General features: G+C 38.1%; 3 protein-coding genes across 3 annotated transcripts in view; 2 read left to right on the top strand and 1 right to left on the bottom strand.

Annotated features, from left to right (window-relative positions):
* Positions 1-18782, top strand: part of LOC122305332 (structural maintenance of chromosomes protein 1) — a 35973-nt gene extending 17191 nt beyond the window's left edge. The window contains exons 13-18 of the mRNA XM_043117753.1: positions 11853-12022; positions 16427-16536; positions 16645-17009; positions 17299-17550; positions 18031-18258; positions 18371-18782. Of these exons, the coding sequence (XP_042973687.1) occupies positions 11853-12022; positions 16427-16536; positions 16645-17009; positions 17299-17550; positions 18031-18258; positions 18371-18419 (1174 nt within the window). The 3' untranslated portion in view covers positions 18420-18782. The remainder of the gene's footprint in view (positions 1-11852; positions 12023-16426; positions 16537-16644; positions 17010-17298; positions 17551-18030; positions 18259-18370) is intronic.
* Positions 18783-19720: 938 nt separating this feature from the next.
* On the top strand, positions 19721-21880 carry LOC122305334 (patellin-4-like). The gene is made up of 4 exons (XM_043117755.1): positions 19721-20830; positions 20965-21089; positions 21207-21348; positions 21460-21880. The coding sequence occupies exons 1-4, from the start codon at positions 20087-20089 to the stop codon at positions 21730-21732; spliced, it is 1284 nt and encodes a 427-aa protein (XP_042973689.1). The 5' UTR covers positions 19721-20086; the 3' UTR covers positions 21733-21880.
* A 1549-nt stretch (positions 21881-23429) lies between these two features.
* LOC122305333 (11S globulin) lies at positions 23430-25558 on the bottom strand. The gene is made up of 4 exons (XM_043117754.1): positions 25198-25558; positions 24801-25069; positions 24156-24710; positions 23430-24053 (listed from the first exon to the last, which is right to left on the bottom strand). Exons 1-4 carry the CDS (start codon positions 25502-25504, stop codon positions 23640-23642), a joined length of 1545 nt encoding a protein of 514 aa, XP_042973688.1. The 5' UTR covers positions 25505-25558; the 3' UTR covers positions 23430-23639.
* Between the last annotated feature and the right edge of the window lie 581 nt (positions 25559-26139).

The raw sequence follows: 26139 nt of genomic DNA, 5'->3' as shown, positions 1-26139 counted from the left end.
TGTATGCTCTCATGCATTCATGCATGAACACATACATGCCTGTTATTTGTATATTTTACTAAATCTCTGATTGAAAAAAAATTGTATATTTTGCTGGATGCATGTGTTGAACATGAAAAGCCCAATGACAAGAAACTTGTATAACATTCATTTTGTTGATTACTAACCCCCTCCCCCCTTCCAAAAGTAAAATAAAAAGGTAAAAATTGTGAAAGCTTTACAAGTGTTTTGATTCATTACAATTTGTCCTATTGCTAGTGCTGGGAATATTCCTTATTGATGATGATTCTTCAATTTTTGTGATACCTCATTCTAATAAAGGTAGGTGGTGTATGGGATCCCACATTGCTTGGGAAGAAGAAATTCTTATCTCTTTATAATGTTCCAATAATTGTATCATTGACTAGTTCTTTCGGAGTATAGGCCATGTGGCTTGGGCCTTCTATTGAGGTGTTACAAATGGCATCAAAATCTATCCCAATTAGAAACATTCCCAATTGAGTGGTGCCACCTACGATGGACTGGCTCGACAAGGATGTCGGGAATATAAGGGGGAAGATTGTGATATCCTATTTTGATAAAGGTAGGTGGTGCATGAGATGTTACACATTACTTGGGAAGGAGAAGTTATTGGTCTTTATAATATTCCAATGGGGTTTCATTTGTATAATTGACTAGTCTTTTTGTAGTATAGACCATGTGACTTGGGCCTTCCCATTAGGGGGCGTTACAATTTTGTTGCGAGTTCATGGTATCGTTTAAGTTGATATGGGATGATCTCAACAAAATCCTAGTTTAATCATTTGTGTAATGTGGATTTCATGTTAATCCTTGCAATCATCACTTGTATTTCGATTATATATATAATTTTTTTTTGAAGTATGTTCACCCCTCGTGAAGGCCATTACAATCCAATAAGAGAAAAGGGGGGGAAAGGTGGTGTTTTTTGGGGGGGGTGGGGTAGTATCAGAGCATGGTCGAGGGAGACACTTTTGGCACAAGTTAGGAAAGTGGGCCTCCCACAAAGGGGAGGCAATAAATCTGTCTAGCCTCGACCAGACCCTTCCATTAGACCATGTGAAGTCTCTTTCCGCCAAAGGTAAATCAACCAAATCCAACTCAAAAATTAGAGTTGAGAAGTCATTCATGGCTGACCTGATCCTAAAGTCCCTTGACCTTTCACTTGGGAATCGAGTGGTGTTAAAATCCCTTCCAATGCACCACAGGCCATCCCACCAACTACACAAACCTGCAATCTCATCCCATAAAAGCCTTCTGTTACCGTCGACATTAGGCCCATAGACTCGCTGAAAACCCTGCCCAAAACCATCATCAATGTTCATGAAAAAGCAAGCCACCAAAAATTCGCCAACATACTCCTTTGTTAGATTAACTACTCTCCTATCCCACATCACTATAATACCTTTTAAGGCCCCTTTGGAAACTAAGTAGACCCAATCCGTATAGGAGCAACCCCACAGGCCTAAGGGCCAGTTTGGTTCCTCAACCAATCATTACAATTTTCTCAATTTTCAACATAAAATATAATAAACAATTCGAAATTTTCAAATCCTAAAATAATAATAATATTCTAAAATATTTTATTCAATTTTCAACTTTCATCTCAACTCAATTCAACATTCAAACGCAACCTTAGTCTCCTGTAAGTAAATTACATCAACCTTCCATTCTTGAATTAGATTTTTCACTTGTGAGTGCTTGTTTGGGTCGTTCAGCCCCCGAATATTCCACAACAGAATTTTAGGCATCATATGGCACCAAATCCTGATCAGATTCGTTCCCTAAGGGCACTAATACTTTGTTTTGAAGCTGTTTCCGGTCTCAAGGTAAACTTATCTAAGTCTGAAATGGTCCCTGTTGGTGTGGTCCATAATCTAGGAGAATTGGTTGACATATTGGGCTGCAAGGTGTCATTCTTGCCTATGAAGTATCTCGGTCTTCCTTTGGTAGCTTCACACAAATTGAAGGCAATGTGGGATGGAATTGTTGAAAAGATTGAATGTAAATTGGCAGGTTGGAAGTAGATCTATTTGTTTAAAGGTGGTAGAATCACCTTAATCAAAAGTACGATATCTAACCTCCCATATATATCCTATCTTTACTTCCCTTACTTGTAGGAGTGGCCAATAAATTGGAGAAGATTTTTCATGATTTGTAATGACTCGGACCAATAATTCTAAGGCCGTAATATTGATAATTTTTATTGGGCCTAAATTATATCTAACGGGTCATATTGGATAAGCCCACGAGTGAAAAATTATTAAGGTTGATTAGGGGTTTTAATTAGGCTCAGTAACTAGGTTAAATCTCATTTAATATTTATTGAACGAGTTAGGCTCTTTTTAAAATTTAAAGATCGGCTATTAGAAGTTTATTTCAATTTAAAATCATGATTGGTTGAAGTTTTGTACATAGTCTCAGTTACTTCCAATCCTACATAAATGAGCTACTAGAGTATGTTTTTAATTTCAAACACACTAGGATTACAATTCTAGAATCCTCTTCACCTTAAAATTCCTAAACCCAATCCATATCATCCTATAAATAGTCTCATGCACTGTACGTGCACCTACCTCTTCAAGCTTAGGTTTTTTTGTTTTTAACTCTCCCCCCCCCCCCCCCCCCCCCCCCCAAAAAAAAAAAAAAAAAAAACTCCCCCAAAAACATGAAACACGGCAAGGCCACCATCATCTCTTCCTCCCTCCTAATCACAACCACTTTCGTCCCTCCATCGCCTCATGATCAATTTTGTGTCAGAAATTTTAGGAAGCAACACAATAAGGTAAGTAACTTGATCATAAATTAGGATTAACATACGTTAGCTAGTTATATATATTTATTAAAATCAGTTCTTTGGAAGCTAGTGTTTATGTACCATGCATATCATGATATTCGCAAACACGTTATTCATCATGTTTCATTCCGCATATTATAGTTATGTATATATTATGCATCTCACGTCGCATAAGATACGTAAGCTATCTTAAGTTCAAGTGCAAGATAAGATTGGATCAGTTTAATCAGATGATCATATAGATCCACAGTACCAATGCAGTTTAGGGTGGATGTGCAAGCCAGAGACTCAAGTGTGGTTCACCATAGTATGCCTGAATACACTATTAGCTGCTCCCCTTGCAGCTGAGGGATGTGGGGCTGGTCCACAATCTCGCACACAGGGTTAAGTTTGTTGGCTAGTTAGATCAATCAGATAAATCAGACCAGTCAATTAATTCGGATAGTTAAGAGCATTCTCATTGGATTATGCAAATACAAATCTAATGAGAAATTTAGCTAATAGGACTTGAAAATGCTCTACATTGGATTATCTAATTTCAAAATATTTGACTTTTAGCTATAGTAAAATTAAGGTTTACAATCAAATTTGATTGTTACTATTTCACATCCAAATGAATAAAAAATAATATCTTTATACACTCTCTCTTCCCTCTATTCTCCCTCCCCATTCTCATTCTTTCTCCTACATTATTTCTCCATATTATTTAATAAAAAATAATAATGCATTTTCATATAAGCTCTTAATTTAGAAAAAAAAATTAATAGAAAAGAATTTTTAAAAAATTATTAAATTTATAATATTTTATTATTATTTTGACTAATAAATGGATAATCCAATGTGAAAATAAGTTTTGAATGAAATAGCCAAATGTAAAATCATGTCATATTATGCAAATTGTACATTTGCATTTAGATAATCCAATAAGAATGCTCTAAGTCATGCATGTCATTAGCATATTTATAAACATTCATGATTTTAATTCTTAGTATGAAATATTTTATGAAAACTTTATGTTAAGTATGTTACGTTATGATGGGTTTCTTACTGAGTCATTAACTCATTTTAGTTTGTTTTTATGTTTTTAAACTACTTTAAGTCAGAATATTTATGAAGGTAGAGTTACAAGATGGGACTTAGTCCAGGGAGGCGTGACAATGGCTTAGATCATGTACAAAGATTTTAAGTTATGATTTTTATAGCTTAGATTTTGAAAAATTTTAAGAAATGCACTCATTTATGATTTCTATATTTTAATAAATGATTATATTTATTATAAGAAATCTTTGTACTTGGCGCTTTCTTTAGAATAAAAGAAAAATATTTTAAGTCAAGTTTAGCAGTAGCACTCCGGCTTCCCCAATAATTTCTAAAAGTGAATTTATTCTTAAACCCAAGGAGTGGGGTGTTACAGAGGCATAGAGGATGAGAAAAAATTCAATTGATCAAGTGGGATAAAATCAGCATCCCTCTATTTTGTGGAGGTTTGGGGATTAAAAAGTTGAGAACCTTCATTTCTGTTCTATTAGGGAAATGGCTATGGCGATATCATCAGGAAGGGGATGCGCTTTGGAGGAATGTCATTGAAGTCAAATATGGGAGTATTTGGGGAGGCTGGTACTCTAATGAAATAAGAGGAGCATATGAGGTGGGAGTGTGGAAATTTATTCGGAATGGATGGGAAGTTTTCTCCAATCATTTTAGATATGAGGTGGGAAGGCGCACACGAATAAGATTCTGGTCCGATACTTGGTGTGGAGATATCGCCTTGAAGAATGCTTTCTCTTATCTCTATAGGATTGTGTTGGACAAGGAGGCTTCAGTGGTCGACAACATGGTCATTTCAGCTGGTTCTTCGTAATGGTCAGTGAGGTTCATTAGAGCTGTTTAGGATTGAGAGGTGGGAGATACTACAACATTTATAGGGCACTATATGTGCTGAATCTTAAAGCTGAAGGGGAAGACAGGCTGCTTTGGACTCATTCTGGGAACAAGCAATTCTCGGTCAGATCCTTCTACAAGGTTACCTCACCTCACCCTTCTAATGTTTTCCCTTGGCAGAGCATATGGATGAGTAATGTTCTGCTTAAGGTTGCATTCTTTAACTCGCTGGCCTCCATGGGAAAATATTGACTATTGACAAGCTGAGAAAGTGTGGATTTTTTATAATAGACTGGTGTTTTATGTGTAAAAGAAATGGAGAAACAATGGAGAATGTGGATTTCATCCCATATGGATGAGTAATGTTCTGCTTAAGGTTGCATTCTTTAACTCGCTGGCCTCCATGGGAAAATATTGACTATTGACAAGTTGAGAAAGTGGATTTTTTATAATAGACTGGTGTTTTATGTGTAAAAGAAACGGAGAAACAATGGATCATCTTCTTCTTCACTACGAAGTGGTTAAGTCTCTATGGGATGAAATCTTCTCTAGGCTTGGCATTGCCTAGGTCATGCATAGGAGGGTGATTGACTTATTGTTATGCTAGAGAGGAATTCTGGATAATTGTCAAATTGCAGCTGTATGGAAGATGGTGCCACTATGTTTAATGTGGTGTATATGGAATGAAAGGAATGGCTGTTGCTTCGACAATAGGGAACGATCAATGGGAGGGTTAAGGGGCTTTTTCTATCATACATTGTTACTTTGGGCTTCAGCCATTGTATTGAATGGGACTAACTTTAATGAATTTTATACTGATTTTCACAGCGTGTAGCTTGTAATTAGGTTTATCTCTTGTATACTCCATGTGTACCTAGGCTATGCCTAATTACATAGATTAATAAAACTTTTCGTACTTGTCAAGTACATATATATATGTATGTGTATTTATCAAAAAAAAAAAACATATATATATGTATGTGTGTGTGTGTGTGTATTAGTGGATATATATATTTAATTTTTTTTAAATTTATATATATATTTTTTAATATATATAAAATACCTCACTTGTAGCAGAGGAAAGCCGTGGTAACAAATATCACTCAAGGGTTACATTTCGACCAAAAATATAAAAACTTACCACCCACCAATTGATCATTTACAACGAAGATATGTTAGGCCTATTTTGTCTAGTTTTATTACCCCTTGCGCTTTCCGTGGGATATCTGACCAACAACTATAAATCTTTGTCTCCCTTGTAGCTCCCAACTTGGCCAAATGGTCTGCAACTCTCCCCTGTAGAGTGAGTTCATAACATCATGAGCCTACTCAACATTCTAGCAAAGTTGGTGGCATAGAAATAGTGTTTTTTTTGTTGTGATAAGAAGATATTGAAATAGGCATAGCCCAAATACACAAGATGTATACATGTGATTACACCTTGTTAGGAACTATGGATACAAGGAAATCATGAAAGTTTAGACCATTAAAGTCATAACAATAGCCCACATAAATAAAGTCTTCCAGAAAAACTTAAACTCTTCCAGAGAGTGCTCTTGATCCTCACAATTTTGGTAATTCCTTTCCCTCTAAATGCACCAAAGAAGACAAATGGGAGCCATCTTTAACATAGCTGCAATATGGGTTATCCCCTTGATTCATTTCCAACTAGCTAGTAGGTCAACCACCCTCCCCAGTGGCATAGAAATAGTGTTTTTAGAAGTGCATCGGGGTGGTCTTTCAAGTCAGCACCTAATGCTAAGGACTTGTACTTTGGGCTTTGCATAGAGAATTCCAAGAGATCTTATATCTGCATATACAAGGGTCTGGTTTGTCAGTTGTATTTGGTGTTAGTGTTTAGTTTAAATAAAAGGCTGAAAAGCTGAAAATAACAATTATAAAGTAAATGGAGAGAAAGAAGAGTGATCTATCTAGTGTCAAGCTAGGTTTCATTCAGCATCATAACTGAGAGCAAGATGCATTTGGTTCAGATATACATGGTTCCTCCACAAAATCTATTGTGAGGTTGCCAGAACCTTGCCGAATAACTTTTTTGGTAGAGTTGAGTTAGCTTGGCCATGTGGGGGCTTCTTCCATATTGTTGTGATTTGTAAATTGCCATGCAGACTCCGATTTGCTAGAAGGTCAACCAGCCTTATAGGCATAACCCACATTAGTCCCACTCTATCGGAGAAGGCATTCCATATGGTCATGTCTACCTTACATTGTAGTAGTAGATGATCTATGGTCTCCCTGCTCCTTTTCCACATGCAGCACCAGTCCATAACAATGATTTAGCATTTCCTTACTGTCTATGGTCTTTCCTAAGAAAGCCGTCCATGTAAAAAGGCTGGTTTTAGAGGCACCTTATTCTTCCAAATATTTCTTTGGGGAAATGAATTAGTATTCTAAATGGTAAGGACTTGAAAGAATGAACTGGTGGAAAACTTTTCTTTTTTAAGGCGCCAAAATACCTATTATCTACACCTCCCACCCTCCTTCTATTAGAGAGCAATAGATCATAAACTTCGTGAAGCATCAACTTCCCAATCTTGTGCTGGTCTTGAAAATCTGACATACTATTGAGAAGAACCACTGGAAAGTTCAAAAAGATCGGCTAATGAGGCTGCCAACACCTCTGCATTTCCATGTGATTCTGGGAAAGCTTCCTTTAGGACACTATTTTTACACCATTAGTTATGTCAGAAATTGATTTTGGACCCATCACCCACCTCAAGGCTAGTATATCGAGAGGAGCTCCCATCCTCTTCTTATATGCTTCCACTACCCTATTCCTCAAGGTCCATGATAATATTCTGGCATGATTTGTGGTGTGGAGACATGGCTCTGAAAGAAACTTTCCGACGTGTACAGCGTTGCATGAGCAAAGGGCATTTCTATGGTAGATGGTATGGAGATATCTAGCGATTCCCCTAGTGTAAATGTAAGCTTCATCAGAGCACAGCCCATGACTGGGAGGTAGATGCGTTCAGCACATTTTTTATTATCTTGTATTCCACTAAATTGAGATGGGGAGGTTACCCTGTCAAGAGAGGGATGTTCAATATCTGTTTTTTTTTCCCATGATGTCCTTATTGGTAATAACAACTCATTTCCATGGAAGAATATTTTGGAAGGTTAAGGCCCCTTCGAGAGCTGCATTTTTTGCTTGGACAACCTGTCTAGGCAAAATTCTCACTGGAGGAAAAGACACCATAGTGGTCAATTGATTCTGCATGTACAAGAGTGGGGAGACCATTGATAACCATTCACTCCAATGTGAGATTGCTAGTGTGTTGTGGAATGACTTTTTCAGACAGGTTGGTTTGGTTTGGGTCATGCCTAGAAGTGTTCTTGGTAAGTGAAAATGCTTATACTAATTGAAGAATGCTTCCTACAGCTTCCAATAGTGAGAGAAGTTTTTTGTTTTTTATTTTGGTAAGTGATAAGAACTTGGTTTGAATTAAAGGTGTGGGACATTTTTTTTTTTTTTTTTTTTTTGATAGTTAATAAGAAAGTTTTATTCATGAATAGGCAAAGCCAAAATAGGCAGGACGTATACAAAGGAAATACCTACATCATACTAGAAACAAAAAGAGCCTAAAACAAATCCTGAAAATTAACATCATTTAATACAAGGACCTTGGCCCATGAACCCAAAATACAAAAGAAAAAATCCCAAAGGTCTCTCAAAGAACTTTCTTTATTTTTAAAGCATCTCCCATTCCTTTCCAACCAAAGACTCCACATCAAGCACAAAGGAATCATCTTCCATGTGGCAGCCACATGAATTCTCCCCTCAAAACCATTCCAACATGCAAGAAGATCAACCACTTCCTTTGGCATCGCCCAAACAATACATGTCCGACCAAAAATCTCATTCCACAAAGACTTTGCCACCTCACAATGAATAAAGAGATGATTTATAGATTCACCATCTTCATATCATACACATACCACGCTTTATTAGATTTTCCATGTTTAGAATTTTCCCAAGAGATACCAACCAACAGAAGAACACCACCTTCGTAGGTACCTTCACTCTATAGATGCTTTTCCAAGGAAACTCAAAACCACAATGACAAGTTAGCACCTAATAATATAAACTAACCGAAAACCTAGAATTTCTTGCATGCACCCACAACAATCTATCCTCCCTTCCCTGTACAACCTTTGAATTATAAAGTCTTCCCAAAAAATCAGAAACTACATTCACCTCCCAATCATTAACATCTCTGACAAAATCAACATTCCGTTGAATGTTATTATACAAAGAAGAAAAAGAATAAGCTACCACATCATCTTGATCCCTAGCAATCCTAAACAAAGAAGGAAAATTGATCTTGAGAGTTGAATCCCCACACCAAATATCATGCCAAAACAAAATCCTTTTCCCATTCCCCACTTTAAATTTAATATGTTTAGAAAAATCTCCCAAACCCTTCCGAATGGACTTCCACAAACTCACCCCATACACTCCTCTAACTTCATTTGAACACCAATCCCTCTACATACTCCCATATTTAGCTTCAACACCACTTTTCCTTAAGGCATCTCTCTCCATGTGATATCTCCAAAGCCATTTTCCAAGGAGTGCTTCGTTAAAGAGCCTTAAATTTCACACCCCCAAACCTCCACAAGAGATCGGTTGACAAACCTTATTCCAACTGACCAAGTGGAACCTTCTCTCAATCCTCCTTGCTACCCCTGCCAGCAAAGGAAAAAGAGAGAAAATAAGTCAGAAGGTTAGGCAATGTGCTTTTAATCAAAGTTATTCTTCCCCCTTTAGACAAATATAACTTCTTCCATCCAGCTAATCTCCTTTCAATCTACTCAAATCACCTTTCCCAAATGGTGACAGATTTATGAGAAGATACCTTGCATCCCATAATATTGGCCAGATCTGAAATATTGGAAATGGCACCCGCTGGAACAATTTCAGATTTGGATAAGTTGACTCTTAAGTCCCAAAATAGCTTCAAAACATAACAACAGTGCTCTCATAGTACGAAGATGATCTTGATTAGGCTCACTAAACATCAACGTATCATCAACAATGAGCAGATGAGAGACTTTTAAGCATCTTTGAGTCTCATCACCCACTATAAAAGCCAACAAAAATCTTCCTTCTACCGCCGCTCCAATCATTCTACTCAATGCATCCTAACAAGAACAGAAAGAAAAGGAGATACAGGATCTCCTTGTCTCAAACCGCGAGAACTATTAAAGAACCCAACTGGAGAGCCGTTCACCAAAATAGAAAATCTCGACTTGAAAACGCAATATTGAATGCACAAATGCCATTTCTCACCAAAACCATATCTCCCAAGTAAATACAAGAGGAAATCCCAACTAACATGGTCATAAGCCTTTTCCATGTCTAATTTAACTAAAATTCCAGATTCACCTAATTTGATCTACTCCCCAAACATTTATTAGCAATTAAAACTGAATCAAGGATTTGTCTCCCCCTCACAAATGCATTTTGAGACTTCAAAATAATCCTCTCCATTACCCCACACATACGATTGGCTAGCACCTTAGAAATAATCTTGTATTCCCACCCTTTTAGGTATAAGTGCAATAAATGTTGCATTGAAACTTTTCTCAAATTTCATAAATGTATGAAATTCAAGAAAAACCTTCATAAAATCTTCTCGGACTATGTCCCAACAAGCTTGAAAGAACGCCATAGAATAACCATTCGGACCGGAGCCTTGTCCCTAGCCATACCTCTAACCACATTAAGGACTGCTACTTTTTCAAACAGTCTCCATCCATTCTACACTTACCTGGTCAATGGAGTAAAAAAACAGTCCATCTAACTTAGGCCTTCAAGAGAAGTCTTCCCTAAATAACTTCTCATAAAAATTCACAATATATTCCTTGATAGCCTCTCGATCCAAAAGAATGTTATCACCTTCATGAAGGACATCTATAGAATTATTTATTCGATGAGAGTTCGCCATTTGGTGAAAAAATTTTGTGCGCTTATCACCTTCCTTCAGCCACAACATCCGAGATTTTTGCCTCCATGATATTTTCTCTATTAAAGATATCAACTCTAATTCAGCAACAACCCCCTTTTTTTTCCCTCTCCAAATCCTCCCTGGATAAATCCCCTGAGAGCTCCTTATCCTCCAAACACCTCAACTGATCCAGTAGAATCTTCCTCGAACCATCCAAAGTCCTAAACTCCTCTCTATTCCATATCTTCAAATCTATTTTAAGTGCTTTAAGTTTACCAGCCAATACAAAACTCGGAGTACCAGAAAAATTGTATGAAGACCACCACCTCCTCACCCTTTCCACAAAGCCCTCATCCTCTAACCGCATATTTTAAAATTTGAAATACCTACACCCTCCTGCAATTACCCCACAATCCAGCATAATGGGATAGTGATCAGAACCAATTCTCTGAAGCTGAAACAATTCATAGTGTGAAAGAAAGTGAATCAAGGAAAGAAAGCTATGATGGAATACCTTAAATTTTTGAATGCTGGGATGATATAACTGACAGGATTCCTTACACTAATTGTTACATGGATTGAATGCTTATATCTGGGTCTATGCAATTATGGAACTCTGATGTAAGCAGGCTCCTAGCTTGTCAGTGGTTTTCTCTACTGTGCATTTATTTATTTACAGAAGACCAATGTGGCAAAGGTGAAGGTATTTACTTGGGGTTCCTAATCTCTAGACTCAAGAAGTAAGGTGAGAGGGAGAATTAAATAGGGTAGGTATGGAGTGTTCTTTAATCAAGTTGTTAACCTTCTTTTGTTTATCTAGGATGCATTAGTGGCTTATTGCCCTAGCCTGGAACTATATTTCATGCAATAATTTGGATGATAGGTGACACTTGTAAACATTCAACGAATCTGCTTGAATATCAATAACAAGGCAATGCCTATGGGATTTTTCTTAGAGCTTTAAAATTTACATTATTTGAACGTTGTGTTGTTGTTTACATAATTTTCTCAGCTTTCCATAGCTTTTCCTTAGCTCATACATCTATTTACCGCAAGAACATGTCATTTGTCTTTTAAAGTTCTAAAGAGTAGCGTTAACTCAATGTTAATGTTTAATGTAATATTTGTTTAGTTGCTTGGGCACTTACCCAGAATTACATGTGCTCGTACCTTTTATTTTTGGCCAGGTTGGAGTATGAGCAAAACCGGGACATGGAATCTCGAATTAAAGAGCTGGAAGCTTCTATTAGTGCTCTAAAAAATGATTTAGAACAGGTTAAGGATAAAGAGGATAGAGCCAAGTCATCAGCCGAGGAAGTTACTGGTGAGGTCAGTCAATTTAAGGAAGAAGTACAAGGTACGGTTTTGCTTCCTAAGTTACTGATGAGATCAATCAGTCTAAATTTCATAGCCTTCCTGCTTCTAAAAACTTGCTTTATGCTTTCTACAAATTCCAGCTTTGTTTCATAAATACTACATTCATGCAATACTTTGAATTTTGGATTGAACATCTATAGATCATAAAATCAAGCAACTTTACCATAATCAGGCTATTTAAGTAGAAATCATCCCTATTGTACTTAAAGAACCTCCATGTCTGGCAGATTATTTTTTGATAACTAATAAGAAACTTTATTAATTATCGGGCAACAAGGTCATTCCTTCCCTTGGAAGAATATCTGGAGGACTAAAGCTCCTACAAAGGCTGCCTTTTTTGTGTGGACAGCAGCCTTAGGCAAGATACTGACTAATGATAATCTGAGGAGAAGGGGCCTTGTGATAACGGACTGGTGCTGTTTGTGTCAAAAGAGTGGAGAAACAGTGGACCATCTTCTTCTACACTCTGAGTTTGCTAGAGATATATGGAACTATTTTTTCAGCAAGATGGAATTAGCGTGGGTGATGCCAGGCCGGGTGGTTGATTTTCTGGCATGCTGGAGAGGTATCACTGGGACACCACAGATTTTAGCTGTTTGGAAAATGGCCCCTATTTGTATTCTTTGGTGTCTTTGGAGTGAACGCAATGAGAGACTATTTGAGGATCATGAACGTTCCTTGGAAGAGTTTAGTAGTTTCTTTTAGAAGACTTTGTTTTTGTGGGCTATTGGGTTGGATTTAAATGGGCTTAGTTTTCATGATTTCCTTGTAACGGTTACTAGTTCCTAAAAAGGTGTATGCTTTTGTATACCTCTAGTGTACTTGGGCTATGCCTATCCTTTTATCAATGAAATATCATATTACTTATAAAAAAAAAAAATAAGAAACTTTATTACCAAGAATAGGCCAAGTCCAAGTACACATGACGTATTTCTTTTTTAGAAGTACACATGACGTATACAAAGGGAATACTTACATCTCTCTAGAAAACACAAGAAAAGCTAATTCAAATCCCGAAAATTAACATCATTCATACAAGAGTTTTAGCCCACAAACACAAAAGTACTATAGAAGAAATTTCTAGGTTCTCCCATCGAATGTTCTTTGTCTTCAAAGCATCTCCCAGTCCTTTCCAGCCATAGACACCACATCAAGCATGAAGGAATCATCTTCCATATGGCAGCTACACATTTTCTTCCCTCTAATCCATACCATCCTGGAAGTAGATCTGCCGCATCCTTAGGAATCACCCAAACTATACCCGTCCGAGTAAAAACCTCATTCCACAAAGAAATGGCCACTTCACAGTGAAGAAAAAGATGATTTACAGTTTCTCCATCCTTCTTGCACATGACACAACAATCAGCTATAAACATACCTCTCCTCCTAAGATTATCAGTGGTCAAAACTTTGCCAAGAGATACCACCCAACTGAAAAAGCCACCTTTGAAGGTACCTTGACTCTCCAAATATTTTTCCATGGAAACTAACAGCTCCAGTGACAGGTTAAAATTCTGTAGAAAGAAGAAACAGAGAACCTGGGATTTCCTGCATAAACCCACAGCATACTATCCTCCCTTCCCGGCACCACTTTTGACCTATAAAGTCTTCCCAAAAAGACAGTAACATCATTCACTTCCCAATCATTAGCATCTCTAATAAATTCAACATTCCACTGAATAATATTATCAATACATGAGAAAGAATCTTCCACAGCTGTGTTTTGATCCCTAGCAATCCTATAAAGAGGGAAAATCCGACTTAAGCATAGAATCCGCACACCCAGTGTCATGCCAAAGAAGAATCCTCTTCCCCTTCCCACCTTAAATTTAATGTGATTAGAGAATTCCCCCCAACCTTTTCGAATGAACTTCCACAAGCTCACCCTGTACGCACCTCTAGCTTCTTTAGAGCACCAACCCCCCACAAACTTCCATATTTAACATCAACAACATTTTTCTATAAGGCATCTCTCTCCATATGATATTCTGGCAGATTATTTAGACTGTCAAATAACGCTATTAACACATTTCTTTATTCTTTGCTATTCTAAACTCTTCACTAAATAATAACTCAGTTAATTAATCACCACGGATACCCTAAGGAGAATGGGGAATCAGTGGATTATTTATTACTGCATTGTGAGGTGACAAGGGTGTTGTTGGATGAGGTTTTTAGAAGAATTGGTGTGGATTGGGTTACGCCTTTTAGGGTTGTGGATTTAATAGCTTTCTGGAAGGATATTCAAGGCTGTCCCCAAGCGGCTGCAGTTTGGAGGATGATTTCTTTGTGCATTATGTGGTGTATTTGGTTGGAAAAGAATGATAGGTGCTTTGAAGATAGGGAGTGCACAATGGAGGAACTTGGGAACTTTTTTTTGCTCATCTTATTACTCTGGTTTTCAGCTATTGTGCTTAAGGGAACTACTGTTCATGACTTTCTGTTTTTAATTTCTGGTTCCTAGAATGTATTTAGGTGTTCTTTTGTATAGTTCGTGTGTATATGGGTTTTGTCTACTTCATTTGTATCAATAAAATTCTCATTTTACTTGTCCAAAAAATAAAAAAAAAGGGATAACCTAAGGAAACATCACATTATTGTTATGGATTGGTGCTGTATTCTGCGTAGAAGGGGAGTGGAGAGCATGTACCACCTCCTACTCCATTGTGAGGTTGCTGGCACTCCTTGGTATGATTTCTTTTTTTTTTTTTTTTTTTGATATCCTTGGGTGTCCGGGCCAGCTTACGCGCACCTCGACTAATCCCAAGAGGCCCTGAAGTTAACGGCCAGGTAAACCTCCAGTGGCCCTGAGGGGACTCGAACTAGTGACCATTGGGGAGCAAACCCAAGGCCTGACCGATTTCTTTAGCATAGTTGGTTTAACATGGGTTATACCTAGAAAGGTAGTAGACCTCCTTGGCACCTAGAGAGGATTAAAAGGCAGTATACAAATTGCAACTGTATGGCAGATGGCTCCCTTTTGCCTACTGTGGTGTATCTGGAGGGAAAGGAATGATGCAGGGAAATTTTGAATGAAAATTGATGAACTCGAAACTTCATTCTATAAAAATTTTCTCCTTTGGTCAATCGCTATAGGTTTTAATGGACTAAGTATCTATGAATTCCTCTTATCAGTATTTAATTCCAACTGTGTTTCTTTTGTGGATGATCCATGTACTTGGGCTTCTCCTATTTTTATTATTAATAAAAAAATAACTCAGTAAAAGATAGCGTTAAAGTATAACTAGAGCTTTAGCTAACGGGATGTTTTTGGCAAAACTCAAGGACAAACACCAAGAGTGGTTGGGTATGAATCTTGATGAATTTGTTTTGAAAGATTGGATCTTGCATTGATTTTGATGATAAAACCATTAAAAAAAGGTTGTGGAAATCCATTATAAGATGATTAGAAAAATTGTAGAAAACTCACCTAGATTACCAAATAGAGGCCTGTAGCTAGGGTTGTTGATGAAGGAGAAGGGCTGTGAATTTGTGACTGGGGGCTGGAAGGGGGCAGCGGCGTGGGGGAATTGTGGCTGATTTGAATAATTGGTGTTAGGGTTCTATCAATAAGAAGATTTAAGGTTTTCTTGGGTTACATCTAGACTGACGAAAATAGGATTTTATTTTCCTATAGGATTATGTTTCCACGAAATAAATCTTTCAAACAAGTTCTAATATCCCTAAGACAAGCTTGCAGCCAAATTAAGAGAGAAAAATAGTTGTAGCTTTGAAGACAGCTGAAGGTCACAACAGAGGAACTCAAAGCTTTCTTTTATAATATACCCCATTAATGGATGGCTGCCCTTTCATGTTCACCTAGCTTCCAGATTTTTCTCTACTTTTTGTACTTCTTCAAATTAGGTATATCTTATGTAAGTCTGCGCTTACTGGATGGTGGTTTTTTTTAATCATTAACAATTTATCTAAAAAAAATGTCCAAAGTTTTAACGTTTTCTGGTTATCAAATAGGATGACAGATTTTATTAAATAAGAAGGCCCTCGTTCAACCTAGATTTCTAATGCTTCTTGCACCCCTTTTTGGCTAATCCTAATAGAACTAGGTTTAGTCCTCGGTACATCATAGTTAAAAGTAAACAACTTTTCTAACACTTCTTTGAAGCCCCATAAAATAGACCTAGAAATTAAAAATAAAAAGAGAGAAAAATTAACAAATTTTCTAAATTTTTCCTTAATAAAGTCATGGGTATGATAACCGTAGCTGGTAGACACTGTTGCTTTTTAGACTAAAATATTCCGACATAATTAAGTTCCAAATTTTGGTGTGGATCTGCTTCTAATTCCTTAATTTTACTTTTTGTTGTTGCTGTCAATAATTTGTTAACAGGTTATGTGATATTTTCTTCTTTCCTACACTTTTCAGAGTGGAAAACTAAGTTGGAAGAGTGTGAGAAGGAGATGCAGGAATGGAAGAATAAGACCTCCAAAGCTACAACGAGCATATCGAAAATTAACCGCCAGATATCTTCTAAAGTAAGTTTCTGATGGTCTTTTTTTATTTTTTTTTATTTTTATTATTATTTTTTTTAAAGCTCGGGTTAATGAATTCAGAAGCCAACTCACATTTTATTGACTTTACAGGAGACACAGATTGAGCAGCTGAAGTCACGGAGGCAGGAAATAGTAGATAAGTGTGAATTAGAACAAATAAGCCTTCCAATGGAGACAGGATCCTCAGCAGAAGGCCCCGTCTTTGATTTTAGTCAGCTAAATAGATCACTTCTGCAGGATAGGAGACCTGCTGATAGAGAGAAGCTTGAGGTTGAATTTAAGCAAAAAATGGATGCCCTAATATCAGAAATTGAAAGAACAGCTCCAAATCTGAAGGCTCTAGACCAATACGAGGCTCTGCAAGAAAAGGAAAGAGCTGTAACTGAAGAGTTTGAAGTAGCCAGAAAAGAAGAGAAGGATAAAGCTGATAAGTTTAACTCAGTTAAGGAGGAGAGGTACTAGTTATGATATGTTATTATATATCGTAAATTAATACCCTACAGTTTTGGCAAGACTTGCCAACTCTAAGATTGAAAGTTGGAATGTTAGACGTGAAACTTTTCCTAAGTCGAAGAAGGAATTTGGATTGTGTAGGGGGGCTGTCCTATCTAAACACATACAGTCCCTCTGTGTGTGTGTGTGTAACATGTGTCACTTTATGTAGAATAAAAACAGATATGGGTGCATGATTTGCATTTTCCCATCAAAGGAATGGAGCTGATTTTTTTTTTTCCCATGGTACAGGTACAAATTGTTTATGGATGCTTTCAATCACATTTCCAACAACATTGATAAGATTTACAAACAATTGACGAAGAGCAACACACACCCATTGGGTGGGACAGCGTATTTAAACTTGGAAAACGAAGATGATCCATTTTTACACGGCATCAAGTACACCGCTATGCCCCCAACAAAGCGTTTTCGTGATATGGAACAGCTATCTGGCGGGGAGAAGACTGTTGCAGCACTTGCATTACTCTTTTCCATCCACAGGTATGCCTTCAATGAACATAATTATTTTTATTTTTGTCACACAGGTATGCACAATATGTGCATATGTGCAGGCATGTGTGTTACAAAATATTTCCTATGGAACTTTCCAAGATGTGTAGATAGCCTACTCTATAATTTTCTATATCCGCTTGGGTTGTGGAGTTGGGAGTTTCTTAGCTAATTTGCAATTGACTTCAATCCATAATTGTCTTTGGATTAGGATCTAAATACATGGAATTATGGTTGAGGGTATGTCATCACCCTTAAATCTAATTTTTTATGTTCTTTCTTTATGGGCATTTTGACTTGTTTTCCACTTTGCGTGTTTCTTCTTATGGCTGTTACTTGCTGTGCTGCTCTTTTCTATGTTCTGTTGCAAAAATACAGTCCTGACGGCTGACAGAAAGCTGTCTTGTTATGAAAAAAATTTAATAATCTACATTGGTTAATGGGATTTCTCTTTCCTCTGGATTGTTTCAGTTATAGGCCTTCACCATTTTTCATATTGGATGAAGTTGATGCTGCACTGGATAACTTGAATGTGGCCAAGGTTGCTGGATTCATTCGATCAAAATCATGTGAAGGAGCCAGGGGTAACCAGGATGCTGAGGGAGGCAATGGATTTCAAAGCATTGTGATATCGCTGAAAGACAGCTTTTATGATAAGGCTGAAGCTTTGGTTGGCGTTTACAGGGACTCTGAGAGGAGGTGAACTTCATTGCATTTTATTATAGAAATGAATAATCACGTGTGGGATGCATTTTTTCCCCAATCACTTTAAGCAAATTAACTTGGGACATGTTGATTATGCTTTTTGCAGCTGCTCGAGAACTTTGACATTTGACCTGACCAAATACCGGGAGTCATAGAGGTGCAACTGCTCGGGATGGTCAAATGCTTGATATGTAAATAATTTAGTCACACCTTACTCCTAAAATTCCTGTATGACTAATTTCGTAGTTGTAGTAATCTTACTAGGCATTTTAAGATTCACTAATGCTGGATGTATTCTGTCTGTAAATCTGCTTGAAAATGTCACTCATGCTAGGGCAATCTGAAAAATATGTAGGATAATCTCGAGCCGCCTCCCATGTTTTCTGGACCTCGTTCATGGCTTTTGACTTATTGTAACTTGATTTGGAGATTCTCGAACGCACTTGACAGGGAAAGAAAAGGCCTATGCGCCCCACAAATGAATATGAAGAGGAACCAAAAAACAATTGTTTTTGAAATTTCACATGTTGGCATGTTCTTTGGTTGGTTCTTGCTTCCTCCAGAGCTGGTTCAATTATACAGTATGTAACTTCTACGAAATCTCCAGCTGCATGCAAGTTTCAAGCTCAAGGAAGAAAAGGTTTGCTTCTTGGCATACCCTTGGGCTCTTTTACGACTGTAGTTTTTGTCTGAGCCGTGTTGTGTGGCAGCTGAAGCCTTAGGATAGCGCTTACTCATGCTATAATCATAGATTTTCTTTCTATTAACAAACCTCCAGCAAAATCTGATCTTAATCTATTTGATCACTTAACCGTAATTCAGCGATGATATTTTAGATTAAAAAAAAAAAAATTTGGGTGACGAAAATAGTTTTTTTAATGCCTTAAGATTCAAGTTTAAGCTCAGTGCAGTGTTCGTAACACTCGGTAGTCTTCATTTCGTTGTTGTAGGATCCTTTTGTTATCTGCCTTATCATTTCAGCGGTTTGTAACAACTTTTATATTCTCGGCACAATCTTGCAGAAAAAAATGATGAAAAAGGAGTATTTGTATAGAAAATGGTTTTAGTTTGCGAGTTCTGTTATCTAATATTTTTTATGCTTTCTACTGATTAATCAAAATACTTATTTTATATTAAGAAAAATGACTTAGTGAATCACATTATTAGAGTGTATAAGAAATACACAATCATTTTATGGGTGTCGAGTGTATAAGAACCAACCCCACAAGCTTCCTGCAAACGCATCCGGTTTTATGGGTTTTCATTATGATACTTATGCTAATGGATCATACTCCATAATGCAGTACTAAATGATTGATGCATAGTGATGTATGAAATGATAGGTGTAGAGGAATATAATTTTTAGGGAAATAAAATCTAGAAAATAAAAAAATATGCAAAAAGTTAAAGAGGAAGCATCGTTCATTAAAGAAAAGAAAGAGCATCTGTAAAGTTCACTCTTTTTATTTTCCCATTTATTGCAGCCACTGAAATCATATCTGTGAACAGTGAACACACATACTTTTTCAAAGGAGAGTCGAACAATTCCGTGCAAAACTAACCGTCGGTTACTGCCTTCAAACTCCATTCCCTAAATTTGGCACCGACAACCAACGATTGGCATTTGAAAAACCCATCCTAGATGAGTCAAAACTGGTTTTCTTGAAATAGTCAAGGTTAATCTCATGCAAAACTTCTCTCCCCTGTTTCTCTCTCTCCAATATTGGATGTGAGCACCTGATCCGAGCTCCAGTTTCCGGCGAGTCACCTAGTCTCAGGTACCCGGAATTCTGCACACGGAGGAGCTCCACATCAACCAACAATGGAGGGGAAGAAAGAGACAAGGCACAATGAGAATGAACATGAGAAAGAAACTGGTCAAGAAGATGAAATCGCTTATGCTGATGAAATGAAGAGCAAGAAGAAGAATGAGTTACTGCAGTTCCGTCGCAAGGTCGAAGAGGCGATTATTGGGAATTATCTTCTTGGGAAACCAGGCAAGAATCCTTCAGCTACGCAAGCAAACCCGAAGACAAAAGAACAGCTAAGAGATATTACCATTTGGGGCGTGCCTTTATTACCAAGTAAGGGTCATGCAGGGACCGATGTTGTGCTCTTGAAATTCTTGAGAGCCAGAGATTTCAAGGTGCAGGACGCTTTTGAGATGCTCCGTAAGACGCTTCGATGGCGGAAGGAATACAAGATTGATGGAATACTTGAAGAGAAGCTGGGTTCTGACCTCGAAAATATTACTTACTTCAAAAGTAGAGACAGGGAGGGCCACCCTTTGTGTTATGTTACGTATGGAGCTCTCCAGGACAGGGAATTGTGCAAGAAAGCATTTGGGACGGAAGAGAAGTGCAGGAAGTTTCTGAGGTGGAACGTGAAAAACATGGAGAAAGGAATCAAGAAACTGTCCTTCAGCAATGGAGGCCGTGCGGACTCTATTTTGTACATCGTAGATTTAAAGAATTTTCAAGGACCAGGAATGGAAGAGGTTTGTTCTATTAACAAGAAATTCATGATGCTGCTTGCAGACTATTATCCTGAGATCATCCACAAATTTGTAAGTGGCAGGATATGTAAATATGATTTAAATAGTAATTTATTCCGTTCGAGGATTATTAATATTGCCTAATAGATATTAATTTCGTGTCATTGATTAATTAATTAATTAATTAAAATTTATGCTGTGTGCAGATTGTTATAAACGGACCATTTTGGTACTATGCATCCCATTTGCTGCTTTTACGGTCCACGAGTCGGAGAGACCAGAAAAATTTCGTCTTTGCCAGTTCAGGAAGAGTTCCAAAGACCCTTCTCAAGTGAGCATACTAACTACAGATCTTTTTTTTTTTTTTTTTGAAGAAAACCTCAGATTATTTCATTACGAAAACAAATAGTCGTACCCAAGTTTGCTTAAAATTAAACCATATGACCAGGTTTATAGCCCCAGAAAATCTTCCAGTCGAATATGGTGGCCTCAAGAGAGAGAACGATGAGGACTTTACTCCTGCAGAGAAGGCTTCAGAGCTTATAATTAGAGGAACTTCAATTACGCATATCGAGTTTCCAGTCACTGAGGTACATAAACTTAAAACTAACTAGAAATCCTTGAAGATTCCGATCGATGACTTCTTAGTTTGTAAAATTGATGATCTCTCTCTGTGGTTGGTTTTGGGTTGGGTGTTTTAGGTCGGGGTGACAATGGTGTGGGATGTGACTGTAGTCAGAGGGGATGTGTCCTACAAGGAGGAATTCATTCCAAACGATGAAGGCTCGTACAATATCTTGGTCCAAAATCGAAAGAAAATGGGAGAGACTGTTAGAAACTCCTTCTACATCAGTGAACCTGGCAGAATAGTGATAACCATTGACAATGACACCTTCAAGAAGAAGAGAGTCTTCTACAGATCTAAAACCAAACCCACGAATATCCCTATCTACGACTTCTCAAGTAAGAGCTAGCTTGCAGCTTCCATGCATCCTTTATACATTATATATGCTCTTTCTTTGAAGTGGGTTGTAAATTAATAGATCGAGGAATTAAAAATGTTACTCCATCTTGGTTTTATCTCATATATATCATGTTCTGTGAAGTGGGTTGTAACCTTAATTGATTATACATCTCAGCCCTTGCTGTGATCTAGCTGGGATTTGAAAGGAAAACGAAGTAATTGTACCTTGGTAATATAGTTTCCTACTGCCAAAGAAAACAGAGTGAGAGCCATGCCAAGAGTGACAAGCAAGAAATTTTTTTAAATTTTAAAATAATAATAATATTAAAAACTAATATTATAATAATATTTTATTTAACTTTCAAAACACTTTATTATCCAAACCACTGCTTAATGTTAGCTTTTCCGCATTTGTTACTCCAATCTTTCTCGGGTCTTGGGTGGTTCACCGGGTGTGTAGTACTGTGTACCCCCCCTCTATCTTCCAACTTACCCATTTTGCGCGCGGAGTTCATTGCCATCGATCGCCCCATTGTCGATCGTCTCCTAGCCTGTTTGCTATAAATTGCCTTGTCCAACGTCGACCGGCTTTACTCCTCTTTGGTCACCGTTGGGGCCTATGTTCATGACAGGCCTAGCTATAGCCCAATTCCCCAAGAGATCAAGTGCTCAAGTCAATGAAAGGGATGGATTGGATTGGATTTGATTTTATATTTAGAGCCTGATTAGATTGATCCTTGAGGAAGAACTTCAATGCAATGAATTTTAAATGATTAGATTGATCTTGGTAATCTTCACACGCGGCCAGCTTCTCCAATATCTCAATCCTCGCTTTGGCCCAAGATGGTCATGCATGATGACTATGAGCTCATGATGAGATCAGGATTCTTCAGTATGCGCAGGACGATCCAATGCAATGCTTGATGAACCACAAACAAGCTCTTTAACAGACTACAACATGGCCTTGACACTCGTTCCCCGTGACCTCACATGCATGCATGCATTCATGTTACCTGACACGATCAACTTTAACGCCCTGACGTCAAGATCAATATGCATATGATCTTCACCAAGAATCTACTCTCTCTTCACAAGTGTGCAAATTATTAAATAAAACACTACATGCATGCATGATTTAAAACAGATCACGTACATCACGTGCATAGTTTTGATGAGTTTATGGATTCGTATTGTGACTTAGCACGTACAGCTAGCTGATCCGCAACTACTTCATTGTCTTTTAGGAATTAAGTACTTTTTAATGCTAAATTTGGTATAATAAGTTAGGACACCTAATGAATTCAAAGTGATCACACAAAATAAATTTATAAATTGATGTGATTTCATGAAATCCGTTAGATCTATTTTATAATAAAAATAATTTTATAATCTGACGTATCATATCAAACCTATTGATTTTAGTTTATTGATTTTAGTTTTATGTGATCCGTTCATGATAAATTATTTTCCATTAATGTTTTATAAAATCATCTGTTTTCTAATTTTAATTTCGGTCGACGTACGTACTATATATGGGCCAAATGTCACTCGTACGTGGACGTACGTACGAATTCCAATTATGCAGTACTACTCTTGTCAACATAATATAAAAATAATAAGATGGGATTTATATATATGAATTAATAATTACTATAATTCATTTGCATTAATATTATCGGAATGATCGATCAAAAGAAGGAAAAAAAATGCCAAAACAGCCTCAGAAAATTTATTAGCATAGATAAAGTAGTAGCTGTTTACCTTATTGGATCTTGATCTCTTCATACATAGAAAGCCTTTATTAAGGCTTTTATTTTCTAGGCTAAGAGCCGAGCAGCCAAAAAAAAAACTACGTGCCGCATGGCATGCATGCTGTATTACATTAGCGCGCTAGCTGGCTAGGCATTTTACGTTATATTAAGCTTCCACCACCCTCCTGATGTCAGTAGAAGACGGCCTTGACCTTGACCTTGAGCGAGCCAGAAAGGTCTCCTGGCTGGAAAATTTGAGCCTCCTTGCATCCTCTCTCGGAATTTGGAAGGCGTTGGCCAGCACTTCCTCCGGTATGGCCCTGATAGCTGAAGTTCTGCCTACAAGGGGACTAATCATCGCATCCTCATTTGTCTTGAACGCAACCCACTCGAAACCCTCCTCCGTTGCTCTTTTCACAACCCCGAAGTTCTGTGGAATGATCAAGAGCTGACCCTCTCTAAGGTCATCATCGAACACTGTCTGGCCATAGTTGTCCACCACCTGAATTTCGGCACGACCCCTTATCGCGTAGACCACGCTGTGGGCGTTTAGGTTCCAGTGTGGAACATACAGAGCATCCTGCAAATTAATATGTATGTTTTTAAGATTAATTTTGTCAATATTTCAGTAATATTACTCCAAAACTAGTGCGGCAACAGAGTAGAATATAGAGTTAATTACACTGTAGAGAGCTCCCCTCTCGGCACTGAGTTGCAGCCAGCCCAGGATTGGAAGGTTTTTGCTGTTGACGGTGCTGATGCGACCTGCTTGTTCGGTGTAAATGTCTGCACGTGAAGGATCGCCGATGTTCTCCCTCAACCTCAAGGTGCAGACAGTCTCCTCCAGCCCATTATCGAAACGTCCACCAGTACGTCGACTCTGGCGGCGCTCGCGTTCCAAATCTAACTCTCGTTGCCTTTCTCGCCTATCCTCTCTCTCCTGCTCCTCCCGTGACCATCGGGGCCTGATCACTTGAAGGTTGCCTTCCACTTTCACTATGCTCCTCCTGTCGTCATGGTTGCTTTGAAGCCTTCTGGCCGTCTCAATATCCACGTTGAAAGCGTCCGCCAAAAACTCAGCATCGAAGCCACTGAAGACATTGTTGCCTGAGCCCCTCTGTTGCTGGCCAGGCTCACCATGGCGTTGTTGATGTTGTTGCTGGCGGCGGTGCTGCTCGTATTCCTGCTGCCCTTGTGGCCGAAATTCGTCGTCGGGGTTCCCAGCAAGGTAGAAATTCTATTGCCCACGTACGAAGCAACACAGTAATTACGTCTATTATCCAAACACAGTTTTAAAAATAGTTATGAGTGAATGCAAATTTCTTACTCTCGGGTTCTGGTCAAGCTGGTTGGCATTGTTGGCGGTGTCCATGAGAGCAACTATAACTACTGGGGTATCTCCATCATTGTAGCACCAATGGGCTACTCCGGCCGGGATTGCGATTACGTCGCCCTCTCGGAAATGGCGAATCTTCTGGTGTCGGTCTCTTGGGAAGCTGGTTGTTCTAAAGCTGGGTCGGATCCGGCTCTGTCCTTGTTGAGATTCTTCAAATGTTTCAGGACACCCAGGAAATAGAGCCCCAGTGATACCCCTACCTGCATACACAAAAGTGATTGATAATCACATATAGCCACATTATAGTTTACTTTTGCTGCTGCTAGTATATTGCGATAATTAGTGGGCATAATAAACATGGGTGAGAGCTAGCTAGTTCTGAATTCACCTTTGACAATGTAGAAGAGTTGAGGAGCATTGCTGTATTGAGGCAAGAGAAGACCATTGGGCTCAATGGTACGTCGAACAACGGCAACCCCAGCGCACTGGAATTGCTGGTTGTTGGGGTCCCAGGACTCGATCACACCGGCCTCAGCCTCAATACGATTACTGGGTTCAAGGGCATCCAGCCTCTTGAGTTGGCACTCGCCAAATCGTGGTTGTTGCCGCCCGCCACTTTGAGCAAGGCAACGATTGACGAGCACAACAAGGCATAGAGAAATTGATAGCAGGATGGGCTTCGGCATGGTGATCATGCGTATCTGGTGTGGGATGGCTGTTTTGAGTTTTGAGGTGATGAAATGGCGACTAGGAGACTATAGTATTTATAGGAGAGAAAACGGAAGGTTGAAGTGACACGCATGCATGCAGACTGTGGCGAAGGAATCTTTCGCCATTCTTCACTTTGCATGGCAATCAGAGAGCATACTTTCTTACACTTCATTATGTTTGTTGGGGCACGTGGCTTTGGGATTCAGAGAATGAAACGAAGTGTCTTTATATATCCGGGATATTCTTCTTGCATATTAGTGAGTTCGACAAATTTATATGGACAGCGTCGTTACTCATGTATTAAATGTAATTATATGATGTTTGTACGCATTTTTCTCTTTTTAAGTTTGGATCATTACCATCTAGTCTCCCCGATCCTGCAGGGGTCAGAGACACTACAATAAAAATAGAATTTAGTAATAGAGGAAATTGTCACAAAAAAATAATCAAAAGGTCAAGAAATACATTTGGTGACGGTTGAAAACTGTAATCCCGACCGTCACTTAATGTTCATCGCATAATACATTTGATAACAGTTTACTGTACAATCTTCACTAAAAATATTTTTAGTGACGGTTGATGGTGTGCCGTTTGATATAATATTCGAACGTTGTCTTTT

This window comes from Carya illinoinensis, chromosome 3, assembly GCF_018687715.1.
Source record: "Carya illinoinensis cultivar Pawnee chromosome 3, C.illinoinensisPawnee_v1, whole genome shotgun sequence".
In the NCBI taxonomy this organism is placed as follows: Eukaryota; Viridiplantae; Streptophyta; class Magnoliopsida; order Fagales; family Juglandaceae; genus Carya; species Carya illinoinensis.
This window is presented reverse-complemented; position numbering and strand designations above follow the sequence as displayed.

Excerpts from the sequence above, each read along its gene's own strand:
- LOC122305333 (XM_043117754.1), bottom strand. The coding sequence starts at position 25,504 with ATGATCACCATGCCGAAGCCCATCCTGCTATCAATTTCTCTATGCCTT. Across the intron at positions 24,711-24,800 it reads AGCTTGACCAGAACCCGAGA|AATTTCTACCTTGCTGGGAA; the intron begins GTAAGAAATTTG and ends CGTGGGCAATAG. Across the intron at positions 24,054-24,155 it reads AGAGGGGAGCTCTCTACAGT|GATGCTCTGTATGTTCCACA; the intron begins GTAATTAACTCT and ends ATTAATTTGCAG.
- LOC122305334 (XM_043117755.1), top strand. The coding sequence starts at position 20,087 with ATGGAGGGGAAGAAAGAGACAAGGCACAATGAGAATGAACATGAGAAA. Across the intron at positions 20,831-20,964 it reads CTGAGATCATCCACAAATTT|ATTGTTATAAACGGACCATT; the intron begins GTAAGTGGCAGG and ends TGCTGTGTGCAG. Across the intron at positions 21,349-21,459 it reads TCGAGTTTCCAGTCACTGAG|GTCGGGGTGACAATGGTGTG; the intron begins GTACATAAACTT and ends TGGGTGTTTTAG.